The sequence below is a fragment of the Felis catus genome, chromosome E2 (assembly GCF_018350175.1).
Source record: "Felis catus isolate Fca126 chromosome E2, F.catus_Fca126_mat1.0, whole genome shotgun sequence".
Classification (NCBI taxonomy): Eukaryota; Metazoa; Chordata; class Mammalia; order Carnivora; family Felidae; genus Felis; species Felis catus.
This window is the reverse complement of record NC_058382.1, coordinates 5,639,588-5,653,324: the sequence shown is the minus strand read 5'-3', so window position 1 is coordinate 5,653,324 and position 13,737 is coordinate 5,639,588. Positions and strand designations below refer to the sequence as shown.

Sequence of the window (13,737 nt, the reverse complement as noted above, 5' to 3'; positions counted from 1 at the left end):
TTTATCCCAAGTGGAATGCATTTTTAATAAGCAACACTTTGCACAATATTTTTAAAAAATCTGCAAAATTATATCTCATTTGTCTGACTTCAGTTTAAATGGCTACTTCCCCATGAAAATGTTTTAAATATACTCCTCTCCTTTCATAACATCTTATTTCAAATGACTAGGGTCTCTGTGAAGATGTAATGTAAAATTCATTACTTATCCCTCAATGGCTGTACTATCTGAAATTGAATTTACCCACCAATTTCACTTACTGCTCTTCATTTTTCAGTTTCTTGAATGACAATCTATATGGGTGCTCCTGTTTTAGGGAACTTTTCCCACAATCTTATTAGCACTCAATGTCTGGAAAATTTATGTCAGGTTGAAAGCTGTATCCTTTTTGTTTTTTTAAAAGTCTTACTTATTTTGAGAGAGCACATGAGTGAGGGACAGGCAGAGAGAAAGAATCCCAAGTAGGCTCCCCATTGTCAGCACACAGCACAACACAGGGCTCGATCTCACAAACCATGAGATCATGATCTGAGCTGAAACCAAGAGTTGGATGCTTAACCAACTGAGTCATCCAGATGCCCTGAAAGTTGTATTCTTAATGACTTCTTTATAATCTCCAAATTGTTTCTGGAATAATCACTTTATAGAAGCTGAACTCCTCCACAGCAAACATTAATCAATTTCAATTACATAGGACCACCTGGGTTGCTCAGTCGTTTAAGTGTCCGACTTCGGCTTAGGTCATGAACTCACAGTTCATGAGTTCAAGCCCCACATCGGGCTCTGTGCTGACAGCTCAGAGCCTGGAGCCTGCTTCGGATTCTGTGTCTCCCTCTCTCTCTCTGTTCTGCCCCCACTGGAGCTCTGCCTGTCTCTCTCTCTCTCTCAAAAATAAATAAAGATTAACATTTCAAAAATAAATAAGTAAATAAATAAATAAATAAATTTCAATTACATAAATATTAACATGATTATATTTCATTTACAGTTGCCATCCACATTACTTACTTAGGAGCAGAAGGCTGGTCATTCTTGTTTGCTACTCTTGTGACTACTTCATAGCTGTGTTTCTACACTGAAGGGGATTATGAATAAACAAATAACCATTTGAATAAACATACAGTTTACATATTTGTGACAAATTTAAGTGATTTGTGTTCCTTTATAAGGAAAGCAGAGGGTAGACACTCTGGGGTCATAACTCATGAGCATGCAGGGGCTGACCGTAGGGAAACATGCAGCGATTAGTGTAGAAGTGTTCCTCAGCCACAGGCTGGGGTTGTTAAACACTACCACACAAATGTGCAAGAATGACAGTGCCCACAAGGACACAGAGGTGCTCACCAGGACAAGGATGCTTTGGGTGGCTCTCGTCTCAGGGGAGGATCTGGTGGAGAGATTGTTCCTAAGAATGTATTGGACCTGCTGCTTGTGCCTGCTTGCGCAGGATGAAGGCCATGGAGCCACTGGCCCAGATTGTGAGCCCCAAACAGAAACCATCATGGGATAATCCTGATGCTACATACAGTGACTGTACTATATAGCTACTACTTATGCAATAACAGTAGCCATAATCTCTTTTCCTTGTTATGTTTGTGTTGCTCCTTTTTCTGGTCATAAAGAAAAGAACCATAATATTTAGCATCGTGTTCAGGACCCAGCAGAGGATGTTGGAGGTGCCCAGGTGCTGCAGAGCTTTCACCTTAAGCCCTGCCCACCTGGAGTCCACAGGACTGATCATCATCACCTGGAAAACAGTCAAGAGGCAGATGGTTCCAATGGCCACATTCCTGCCCACTTTGTGAACATAGAAAACAAGTTTGCATTCAAGATCGCTAAGGGAATGTTCCACGTCCAAACCTACCATGTTTGGGGGATTCCTTTGGAAAAAAATAACTAAGAGACTGGCCACAATCAGGTGCTTGAGAATCAGATCTGTGGACATTGCCCTGCATTCTCTCAGGTGAAGGAAGAGATAATGGCAAAGAAGAGAGAAATTCCCCAGAACCCCAACTATCGTTTGTAATAGAAAGATCAATCTCACTGCCAAATCCCTGTTGGCCTTTCTCCCAGTTCCCAGGGAGCAATAGTCATCTTCTGAGCCAGAGATTCCTGTGTGGGGACGTGAGGCATGATTACATGTGTCATGTCAGCTTGAATTCAATATTTTCTTCTTACTTTAGCTCCCACTTAGAAATAATTGTTTACAATTAACACATTTTAACAGGTTTTCATGTATTGACTGTTAATGTTAGGTACTTTCTACAGAGTATGATTAATACTAGAAAAGGTGTGTACGTACATCCTGGATTCTTCACAACTTCATGAGAGTGTCAGTATGAGCATTTTCATGGACAAAATAAGGAGTGCTGAGATGGAGAAAGGTTAGTGATTTGTCAAATTCAAAGTTTTTACGGGAACGGGGACATTTGAACCTGACTGGGCTGGTATAATGGCAGTGCCTTTAAGCACAATGCTGTTCTAACAAAGCTATTTAGATGTATTCTTCAAAATACAGGTGTATATTTACATGTTTTTGTACATGTAATTTTATACTTGGCATTTTTATATTTTTGTAACACGTTTCCATTTATGTGTAAATTTTTGTTATATAGGCTAAGACCTATTATGAATAAGGTTATATCTTCATAAAATCTAGGTGCACTGATTGTAGTATAATTGTATACAGACCTGCTCCATGACAAGTTATATTGAAAGAATGCACTACTGGCTGTGTGGATTGGCCACAGAAACACTAATTTGCTTTTATATCAGCAATGAAATGACACCTATCACAAAAATCACTTAATGCTCTATTATGCTCTGAGATATGGAACTTGAAACACCAATATGTGATAAAGTACTATAGAGTAGAAACTCAGTATCACTAATTTCAAGTTCCAAACCAATGTGTTTAGTAACATAGCTTAAGAAAACACATTGACGGGGCATTTGGGTGGCTCAGTTGGTTAAGCATCCGACTCTTGATTTTGGCTCAGGTCATTTTCCCAGAGTTGTGAGATTGAGCCCCACATCAGGCTCTGTGCTGACAATGTGGATCCTGCTTGAGATTCTCTCTCTGCCTCCCTTCCTCTGCCCCTCCTCTACTTATACACTCTCTCTCTCTCAAATAAATTAATTTAAAAAAAAGAAAACATATTGGAAATAAGGCAAGCTTTGTTAAACATGTTTACCTATGACACATATATAAAATGAAATCTCTAAGATGTGAAAACTTGTACATTTTATAAATTGAAATTTCAGAGCTTGTGATTGATATGATAATATTTTTAAAAAATTTTTAAATGTTTTTATTTTATTTTTGAGACAGAGAGAGACAGAGCATGAGCAGGGGAGGGGCAGAGAGAGAGAGAGGGAGACACAGAATCCGAAGCAGACTTCAGGCTCTGAGCTGTCAGCACAGAACTCAACACGGGACTCGAACTCACAGTCCGTGAGATCATGACCTGAGATGACGTCGGACGCTTAACCGACTGAGCCACCCAGGTGCCCCGATATGATAAAATTTTAAAATGGAGAATTGCTCACAAGATAGTTTTGTGTCTAATGGCCATCTGAAATCCATTTTGTAATATTGTCATTTCTTTAAGTGCTCGTCCCCTAATTCAAAGATGAAAAAATGGTCTTACTAACATCAACAGATCATGGATGCTTTCGATAGGAAAAAATTAATGTCTCTACTAATCACGTCACACACCCTGAGTTAGAGAAACATTTCTCCTCCAGCCATTGTCATTCATATGCACCGCTTCTGCAAAGGATTTGATAATTCTGTAGATTTTTTCTAGCGTTTATTAACCATGGGGGTGTTATAGGCACCTGTAGTAATCCTGACCCACACTAGTAAGGTAGCCTGACTGCAGATCTATTTTAGAACTACAGCCATGATTCACATTAAAAGTCACATTTCATTATCACTTGGATTAAACACCAACTGTCACTGTCAGGGTTATACTAAATCACATCAGGAACCATCAGGGATTGGTGAAAGTCTAGGACCCTGTCTCTCTTTACCAATTCAACTCAAGCATCAGAATTATTCCTCCTTCCTGTGTGGCTTTGGCACTGGACCAGGCTGAAACCCAGAAGCGTCATTTTGTTTCCCCAATATGATCACTTACCTAGACTCCTGATAACCCTCTTTGCTTGCAGACTCTGCCCCCTTAGACTGAAATAGAAATATTCACTGGAGTCTCTCTGGCTGCCAGGACAGGGGGGTTAACACGATGGTCACCACAGCTAGTATCATGTGAGAGAGAGGTTAAGCTGCCAGACCACTAGATATGGGCTTGCGGTTCTGTGATGTCGCTTCCCTATGGAACTACAATTTTCTTTTCACCTGTATTCACAGTGAGAGTACAGGTTTGGGGGTGACAAACTTTTTCCCCCAATTATTAATTGCTGAAAACAACAGCAGGTTTCTAGTTATCATCTCCAAAGAGACCTTTGCAAGTATTTGGAGGGCTCTTGCTTCTCCTTGATCCCTGGAGGCAGACAGGGTCTCATAGGGAGGAAGGAGGAAATACTGAAGTCTGACACGTGTGGGACTAGCCATGAAACACGTGTGTCTTGTCGCGACCGGCGCGACAAACACCGAGATCAGGGTCCTAAGGGTAGGGGAATGTAAGAAAGAAAAGAGAAGCCAGTTTGGGAACAGGAGGGTCCCCTGGGCTGATGGCCCAAGTGACGACTTTATTGTTGCGGTACACAATCTTTTATATCAAGACTCTTATGGGTCAGGCCATTCTAAGAATAAACAGGTTTCACATGATTGCTGCCAACCAAAACATTTAGTTCCGTGTACATTGTGAACTTTCTAAACGGGTCACCGCAAGACCCTGTTGATAGATTGCTAGCGAAGCACAGTTCCCATGTTTGTTCCTATTTGACCCAGGGTAGAAAGGGGTAACGTTACTGCCAATACCCACAGACCACAGGCTTCAGGAATTAGATTTCTCAGCCTTGGCAAGGCTTTTGTATGCCTTTGTAAGTGGTGGAACGGGAAGGGGAACGACCAGGTTGGCTGAGTCAACAGGGAGCCGTTGCTCAACCTGGTCTTAGCCTGGCACCGGGGTCCGGCCTCCCACATTTCCCCCTATTGTTTGTAATTGCAACATGTGTATCCTGGCTTGGTATGTGGTAAAGGCAGTGAGACCCCATCTCCAGAAACAACACAGCAAGACAAGTATAACAGATATTACGGAAACAATTCCAATAAAGATCCAAAAGGAATGCTGAAGAATATTAAATGGATTAAACCCATTAAGTTGGTGCAGTATGGTTCCAGCGAGACTTCCAGGGTCAGGGAAACTGAGTGAACTACTTGCAATAGCATTTATCTCTTCTTGTAGCTGTAAGAGGTCTAAGCTAGTGTTAGCGTCATGCCAAATCCCTTGCAAATGACGACGTACGTGTCCCCATGTCATATTGGTATATTCTAAAGGGGTAACACAGATATGCTTATATGCATCATGACAAATTAAAGAAAGTCTGGTATGCAAAACAGCAAACTGATCACCAAGAGATATCAATGCTTCTTGTAGTGCCTCCAATTGGGCTTCCAATTTACGGTCTATTCGTTCTTGAGTGGCAAACACCTTGGATACATTATGAGCCAATTCATTTACATGGGATGCTGTTTGGGCACTTTCATGTAAGGATATTACAGATACAGTTGCAGAGGCAATTACAGTCACTGCTGCTATAAGTTCAGCAATCAAGAGTCCAAGAAACCGTCTGGTCCTGCGCAGCCGTTTACTGATTTCTAAGGCCAATTGCATCCCATAATTAGAATACCAAGGTCCTGTAACATTTACTGGCAACATCCAATAGGGAGGTTGTAAGACCAAATAAACCTCCATTTCACTTCTAGAGGGCCCATCTACTGGTAGACAATTGGTCAAAACACAAGCAGGACACGTCAGCCGGTATAACTGATGACCATCTTCTTTCACTGGAGTAATGGTCCCATCTCCAACAATCAAATAGTAGGGAGGAGGAACACAGGCACGCAATTGTAGAGCTGGAGAAAGATAATATTCTGGAAAACTAAAGCTGTCATTAGTATATATTTTATCAAAGGCAGCATATAACTTCCAAAGATCAGAATGAATTCTTCCTTCAGGGGATTGCAAAATGGTTTGTGGGATAACCTTGTGGTGTTCCTGTACCTCGTTAGGAGGTGGGCCCATATCTCTTAAAGGAGCCACTAAAGGTCTCCTTGTTTCCCTTTGTACTTCCAAAATAGCCATAGGTGTTTCTTGAAAGAATGAATGCCAGGCCTTTCAGGAATAATCTGTAATGGTATAGTTTATGCCTTTAGGAGTCATCCTTAATGAAGAGGATTGGGCACATTTACCCCAAGGTGAGTCCCCAGTAAGGCCTTGACCAACTGAGGGACATATAGGAAGATTCTGAGGGGGATCACGTGGTCCAAAAAACATCCATTCTCCTAACAATTCTCTCTTTTGCCAATAAGCGGCAACGGAGCGGGCCACCCATTCAGAATTATGCTCGCCATTTTGCCACATAGTATAAGTAATAGATCGCCCTACTGGTTTCGTACCCAAACACCCATAAGCAAGTTTGTACGGCGTAGACTCCCTTTGCAGGCAGATGGGTACTCCTGCAGAGAGTGCCGTCCAATTTATAGAGGCCGACACAGTGGGCAAAAACCCTGCATCTTCCCCTCCCATAAAGGTGAGATTGGTGTATACTTTGGGTGTGGGGTCTCTCCATGTTACAGGTTGTACTGTAGGAGGACCTACCATGTATGCCCAATAGAGGGCAGACTCCCCGGCTGTAGTGAGGATGCACAGGCATGCCAAGAAGACATGTGTGGCTGTTACCTCTCTACCTGAGGCCATCACTACATCAGTGGCCTGGGTCACCAGGTTCTTTATCTGTCTCCAGGTGGGTGTACCCGCCTTATGACTCCGCCGTCGTCGCTTTTGGGGGGGTTCCGTCACTGTCAATTTGGCCATTTTTCGGCGCAACTGTAATATCTCTGAGGAGCCGAAGTGGGACCCAGCGCGGCGCTTCCTCATCCTGTGGAAAAACACAAGCATACCCTCACCCTTTCCGAAGGACTGGGTCTGGGCCTCGCCAAATGCCTTCCAGCATATCTTTCCAACTTGCCATCAAGAGAGGTTCTTGATTCCTTCCCCAGCGACGCTCTGCGGCGGTCATTCCTGCCTCATTGACATTTAAAAAATTTTAAACATACAACACAAGAGTGAGGTGTACATGTGGGGAATACTTTATCTTTCCCTTTAATATTTCCCCCTCTTTAAGTTTTTGCAAATATTGTTTTAAGGTCAGGTGAGCTCGCTCAACAATGGCTTGTCCTGTGGAATTATAAGCAATGCCAGTTGTATGCTCAATTCGGAGTCGGTGGCAAAATTCTGTAAAAGATTTAGAAGTATAAGCACTACCATTGTCAGTTTTTATTTTATGAGGTTTGCCCATTGTTGCAAAGGCAGAAAATAGGTGATTTTGTACATCAACAAATGCTTCTCCCGAGTGGGCTGAAGCATGTATATAGCCTGAGCAAGTATCTACAGACACATGTATATATTGCAATTTCCCAAAAGGTAAATATTGGGTGACGTCCATTTGCCACAAATCATTGGGCCGAAGACCCCGAGGATTAATGGCATAGACCGGCTGTGGGAAGAATTGCGGACAGATGCCGCATTGTTTAACAATTTGGCCGCTTCACGAGATATTTTGAATTCTCGTCGAAGGGCTGCCGCATTCTGATGAAAATTATCATGACTCCTTTTGGCTGTTTCCAAAGGAGTGGTAATGGGCAGAACTTGCAATAAATGGGTTGCTACATCGGCTATCCGATTCCCAGCAACTAGGGGACCAGGCAGATCGGTGTGAGCTCGAATGTGGGAAATATAAATTGGATTGTGCCGTAGATTAAGAAGTTTTTGTATAGCATGAAATAGATAAAGTTCCTCATCCGCTGTCAATATAAAGGCAGTGGGAAGTTGCAACACGGCTTTGACAACGTATTGACTGTCAGAATAGACATTTATAGATTCCGGGTAAGTTTTTAGGGCTACCTGTACAGCATAAAGCTCGGCCCTTTGGACAGATTTAGTCGTATAATTTAAAGTGATCAAATTTTTATGTTGGGAAGTGACATAGTACACTGCAACTTTACCCTCTTTACTAGCATCCACAAAAATGTAGGCAGCATCTTCAATCGGCTGACAAACAATAGGATTATAGGGCAAAATATCTATAAGACTGAAACCTTGTATTAAAGAATCAGAAGGTAGATGAAATTTAATTTGGCCTGTAAAATTAGCCAAGGCAAGTTGCCATTCGATGGACTGGGCAAAAGCAGCGTCCACCAGCTTCTGTGTCAGAAAGGCACATGTAATAAATTCTGGATCTTGCCCAAAGAGCTGAACAGCTCGGGATCTTCCTCTAATGATAAGGAGACAAACCATAGATAGCAAAGGATTAATGACATGCAGGGAGTGTAAGGCTAAATGTAGCCATTCAAGTGGGCCATGAGATTGCTACAGAATTGCAAAGGGGATGACCTGAGGTTTTAATATTATTAGATATAAAGGCTGAGAAGGGTCAATTCTAGTGACTTGGGCCTGCTGAATGGCCTGTTCTATATGTCTTATAGCTTCTTTAGTTTCTTGAGTGAGACTTCGAGGGGACGCTGGAGAACTATCTCCTTTTAGAATATTAAACAAAGGCATAATTGTTCTGTGGTGACCCCTAATGTATTTCATTGACTACATTAGAGTAGTCAAATGTTCGGTTCTAATTGATACTTTCTGAGGTCGAACAGTTGATTTGGAGATGAGATACCCTAGGTATTCAAAAGGGGCTTCCCTTTGAATTTTCTCAGGGGCAACAGTCAAATTATATGCTTTAAGGCATCTTTGAAGAGAAATAAAAGCCTCCTGTAATAATTCCTCAGTTTCAGCAGCCAAAAGTAAGTCGTCCATATAATGGATGCAATATACATGGGGGAAGCTCTGTCTAAAAGGAGCAATTGCTCTGGCCACAAATTCTTGACATAAAGTTGGACTGTTAGCCATGCCTTGTGGTAAGACCTTCCATTGATACCACTTAGCAGGTTCCTGTAAGTTAGTGGAAGGCAGGGAGAATGCAAAATGTTCTCCGTCGCCAGGGGCCAACGGAATGGTAAAAAAACAATCTTTTAAGTCCAAAACTAGTAATTGATATTGTAAAGGAATGGCCGATGGGGAAGGGAGGCCGGGTTGCAAAGCCCCCATGGGCTTCATGACAGCATGAATTGCTCTCAAATCCTGCAGCAACCTCCATTTATTTGACTTTTTTCTAATCACAAAGATTGGGGTGTTCCAGGGACTGGTGGAGGGAACGAAATGACTTAATTGCAGTTGTTCCTCTATGAGGTGAGCAGCAGCCTCCCTCTTAATGGTAGGTAAGGGCCATTGGTCAACCCACACTGGAGTGGAAGTCATCCACTGGAGAGGCATAGCGTGGGGAGTTTCCAATGGCCCTAAGAAAAACCCAGGCCGAAATGGTCTCTCTTAGGTTTGGGGATATATGGCTCAGGGTTCCCTTGCAACTCTTTCCCCAAGCCTTTCCCTTCAACATAGCCCATTTCCTTCATAAGGTGCATAACGAGATTAGTCTGTTTTTGAATCGGGACTGCCTTAGTCTCCAGAGTCAAATCCATTGCAGTTAATATGTCCCTGCCCCAAAGATTAAGATCTATATTCAAAACAAAAGGCTGAAAAGTTCCAGTCATACCATCAGGCAGTCTCCAATGTAAGTAATCAGAGCTTTGCAACGGAGCGGAGGCATAACCAACACCTTTAATTGGAATATTAGTCACTTGAGTAGGCCATGTGACAGGCCAATTTTTTTGAGCGATAACTGAGACATCTGCACCTGTATCCACTAGTCCCTCAAAAGGGACTCCTTGGATATGCAATGTAAGCACGGGCTTTTCTACAGAGATCACTTTAGCCCAATAAAGATCTGTGGAGCCGAACCCCTGATTTCCCAATAAGGTTTAACAGCCTTATTATTGGAGGATATCCGGGGTATCAAGATCAATTGTGCTATGGGAGTCTTGGGCTCAAGCACCAAAGTTCCCATAGTTAAGCTGGCCAAAATTTTTATTTCTCCAGTGTAATCTTTATCAATAACTCCAGGATAGATCATCAATCCCTTAAGAGTCCAGCTGGATCTTCCCAATAATAACCCCCAAGTGTTCCTGGGCAGAGGTCCCCATATCCCTGTGGGGATGGCTTTAGGGGGCTGCTGTCCTTCGAGGTAAATGGACTGAGCTGGAGAAAGATCTAGTCCTGCACTGGCAGGGGTACCGCGGTGTAGCTGGCTGATACCTGGGAGGTCTCCAGTGTTGGACACAATGGGTGAGAAGGTGCCTGTGGGAACATTGCCGCAATTGTTTGAGGGGCCTGCGGCTGGCCCCGCTTCCAGTTTCCCTGAAGAGGATTGCCATTACAATCAGTTTTAGAGCGGCATTCATTGACCCAGTGATACCCCCGTCTACATCTGGGACAAATAGTTGCCGGCTTATTATTAATGTTAGGGCCACTGGGCAAACCGGGGGTAGTTGGAATTATTTTTTTACTATGACATTGGGCCTTCATATGGCCCTTTTGGCCACATTTGAAACACACTATTCCACCCAACTTCCCTGGATTAGTTTTTACGTTTTTACCCTGAAGCTGGGCATGCACCTGTAAGGGGTCCATTCCCTTTAAGGCGGCTGCCAAGGTAATGCCCTGAATATAAGATGGTCCAATCTCAGCACATAGTCTGATATAATCCTCCAAGGTACCCTGATTTTTCCAAGGACGAATGGCTGCCTGACATGCAGAATTAGCATTTTCATAAGCCAATTGTTTTACAATAATGGTACCTGCCTCCCCATCAGTAATGATACGACTGACTGCAGTCAAAAGACGCCCAACGAAATCCTGGTACTTCTCATCTGGCCCCTGCCTAATTTTAGATAATTCCTCAGTTCGGCCCCCTGTGGAGGGAAGTTTTTTCCAAGCTGTAATGGCACAGGTATTAATTTGATTATACGCGATTTCAGGGTAATCCAGTTGGAGGCCCACATCATAATATTGTCCTGTACCCGTGAGCATGTTGAAATCCACAGGTATATTAGTTCTTTTATTATACATGGCTTGTTTTTCAGCATTCTCTGCAAATTCCACTTTCCACAAAAGGTTATCACCCACACTCAAACAAGCCTGAACAATGACCTTCCAATCTCCTGGGCATAACGCCTCCCTGCTCAAATTATCAAGCATAGACAGGGTAAAGGTTGCTGTTGGACCATACTGAGCTGCAGAGGATTTCAAATCCTTCAGCAACTTAAAACTTAGGGTGGAGTACACTCTCTGTCCCCCCTGCTGAATAACAGGGTAAGCGTGAAAGGCAGAGGTGTCTTCCCCATGCTGTTGCGCTTGGTACAGAGCCCGCTGCAAAGGGGTAGCTCCCATAATGGGGTAAGGTTCAGTGGACTGTTGATTCTGAGTAATAGGGAAAGCCAGCCGAGGTAAACATCTATCTCGTGCCTGAAAGGAAGGTCGTTTTAAAGGTACCTTCTGGACCAGAGGGGCCAGGAAGGTAGGCCTCTTCTGGTCTTCCAAATAAGGCCCATCATCCCCCTGATCCCCAAAAGGGGAGTTGTCATCATTTTCTGGATCCTGTACAGATAACTGTTCTAGGAGGGGGAGAGGAGGTAAAGGTGAAGGAACCCTTGACTGTCCCGAAAGAGCACTGAAAGTAGTTTCTGGAGGGACAGGAGCATCTGAAGTCATTAGGGGTTGGGCTACTTCCGAGCTAAGAGAAGTTATTTCAATAGAATCCTGAGGATCAAGGACCTCTTTAATACAGGTCCAAGTAGACCACAAAGTCCCTGGAACAGCAGCCCCACAAATCTTCATTTGATTCTTAAGTTCCTGACCAACTCGCTGCCAATCCTTTAAATCAACTGTACCCCCGTCTGGAAACCATGGGCAATAATCGTGCACCATGTCAAAAAATTCCCTAAGGGCGGACTGAGAAACCTTAATTCCCTTCTCCTTCATAAGAGCCTGCAAGGCAGTTACAAAATATCCATGTTCCGCAGACTGTTTCTGTCCCATAGTTTTACTCCCGTCGTCTGTGCTGCTGGCACAGTTCCCCTACCTGAATTAGACGCCGGCGCGGTCCGCTTTCGCTTTCCTCCTTGTTGTCTCAGGTCCCTGTTCGGGCGCCACTTGTTGCCACCGGTGCAACAAACACCAAGATCAGGGTCCTGAGGGTAGGGGAATGTAAGAAAAAAAGAGAAGCCAGTGTGGGAACAGAAGGGTCCCCTGGGCTGATGGCCCAAGTGACGACTTTATTGTTGCGGTACACAATCTTTTATATCAAGACTCTTATGGGTCAGACCATTCTAAGAATAAACAGGTTTCGCATCATCGCTGCCAACCAAAACATTTAGTTCCGTGTACATTGTGAACTTTCTAAACGGGTCACCGCAAGACCCTGTTGATAGATTGCTAGCGAAGCACAGTTCCCATGTTTGTTCCTATTTGACCCAGGGTAGAAAGGGGTAACATTACTGCCAATACCCACAGACCACAGGCTTCAGGAATTAGATTTCTCAGCCTTGGCAAGGCTTTTGTATGCCTTTGTAAGTGGTGGAACGGGAAGGGAAACGACCGGGTTGGCTGAGTCAACAGGGAGCCGTTGCTCAACCCAGTCTTAGCATGGCACCGGGGTCCGGCCTCCCACAGTGTCTCACTGAATTCTCTGTTGCCTTGAAAAGTTTTTCTTCCCCAAATAAATTATTTCTAGTCTTCGGGCCAGATATATTGAAAAATATAGTGTACCAATATTCACCATTTCTCCCACCCATGTAATATAGGAAATCTAAACAGAGTAATAACTGTAGAGGGGCACCTGGGAGGCTCAGTTGGTTAAGCGTCCCACCCTTGATCTCAGGGTCCTGAGTTCAAGCCCTGCATTGAGCTCCATGATGGGTGTGAAGCCTACTTATTTTAATAATAATAATAATAATAATAACAATAATAATAATAATAATAACAACCATAGAAACACAAGTTCATGAGCCTTTCACCAATGAAAGCGTGCTTTTTTTTCAGACAGGATTAGATAATTAAAATTTGTTTAACATTTATTTATTTTTGAAAGACAGAGAGAGATAGAGCACTACTGGGGGAGGGGCAGAGAGAGAGACACACACAGAATCCGAAGCAGGCTCCAGGCTCCAAGGTGTCAGCACAGAGCCCGACGCAGGGCTCGAACTCATGAACCGTGAGATCATGACCTGAGATGAAGCTGGATGCTTAACCAACTGAACCACCCAGGCGCCCCTGGGATCAGATAATTTAAAGAGATAGTTTTACAATCCTTTAATTAGCATATAAGCAAATATTATTTCCTTAATCCAAGAGCATTGAATGGTTACGTTGGTCCTCAAGCTTTATTATCTTTTTAATTTTTTTAATATTTATTTATTTTTGAGAGACAGAAAGACAGAGCACGAGTGGGACTAGGACAGTGAGAATAAGACACAGAATCTGACGCAGGCTCCAGGCTCTCAGCTGTCAGCACAGAGCCAGACGCAGCGCTCAAATTCATGAACCGTGAGATCATGACCTGGGCTGAAGTCAGATGCAAAACTGAGCCACCCAGGCGCCC

At 43.4% G+C, this 13,737-nt stretch overlaps 1 protein-coding gene and 1 pseudogene across 12 annotated transcripts in view; both read right to left on the bottom strand.

The window, feature by feature from the left end:
* On the bottom strand, positions 1,144-2,053 carry FELCATV1R-PS54 (vomeronasal 1 receptor felCatV1R-ps54 pseudogene; annotated as a pseudogene).
* LOC109494586 (endogenous retrovirus group K member 8 Env polyprotein-like) overlaps positions 4,136-13,737 on the bottom strand; it is a 36,998-nt gene continuing 27,396 nt past the window's right edge. For 11 of the 12 annotated variants that reach the window (XM_045046257.1, XM_045046256.1, XM_045046254.1 and 8 more), the window contains 2 exons: positions 12,220-12,328; positions 4,136-7,068 (listed from right to left, as the gene is read on the bottom strand). In XM_045046257.1, the coding sequence (XP_044902192.1) occupies positions 5,079-6,272 (1,194 nt within the window). In that variant the 5' untranslated portion in view covers positions 6,273-7,068; positions 12,220-12,328 and the 3' untranslated portion in view covers positions 4,136-5,078. The remainder of the gene's footprint in view (positions 7,069-12,219; positions 12,329-13,737) is intronic. The other variant, XM_045046264.1, reaches the window with a different exon arrangement.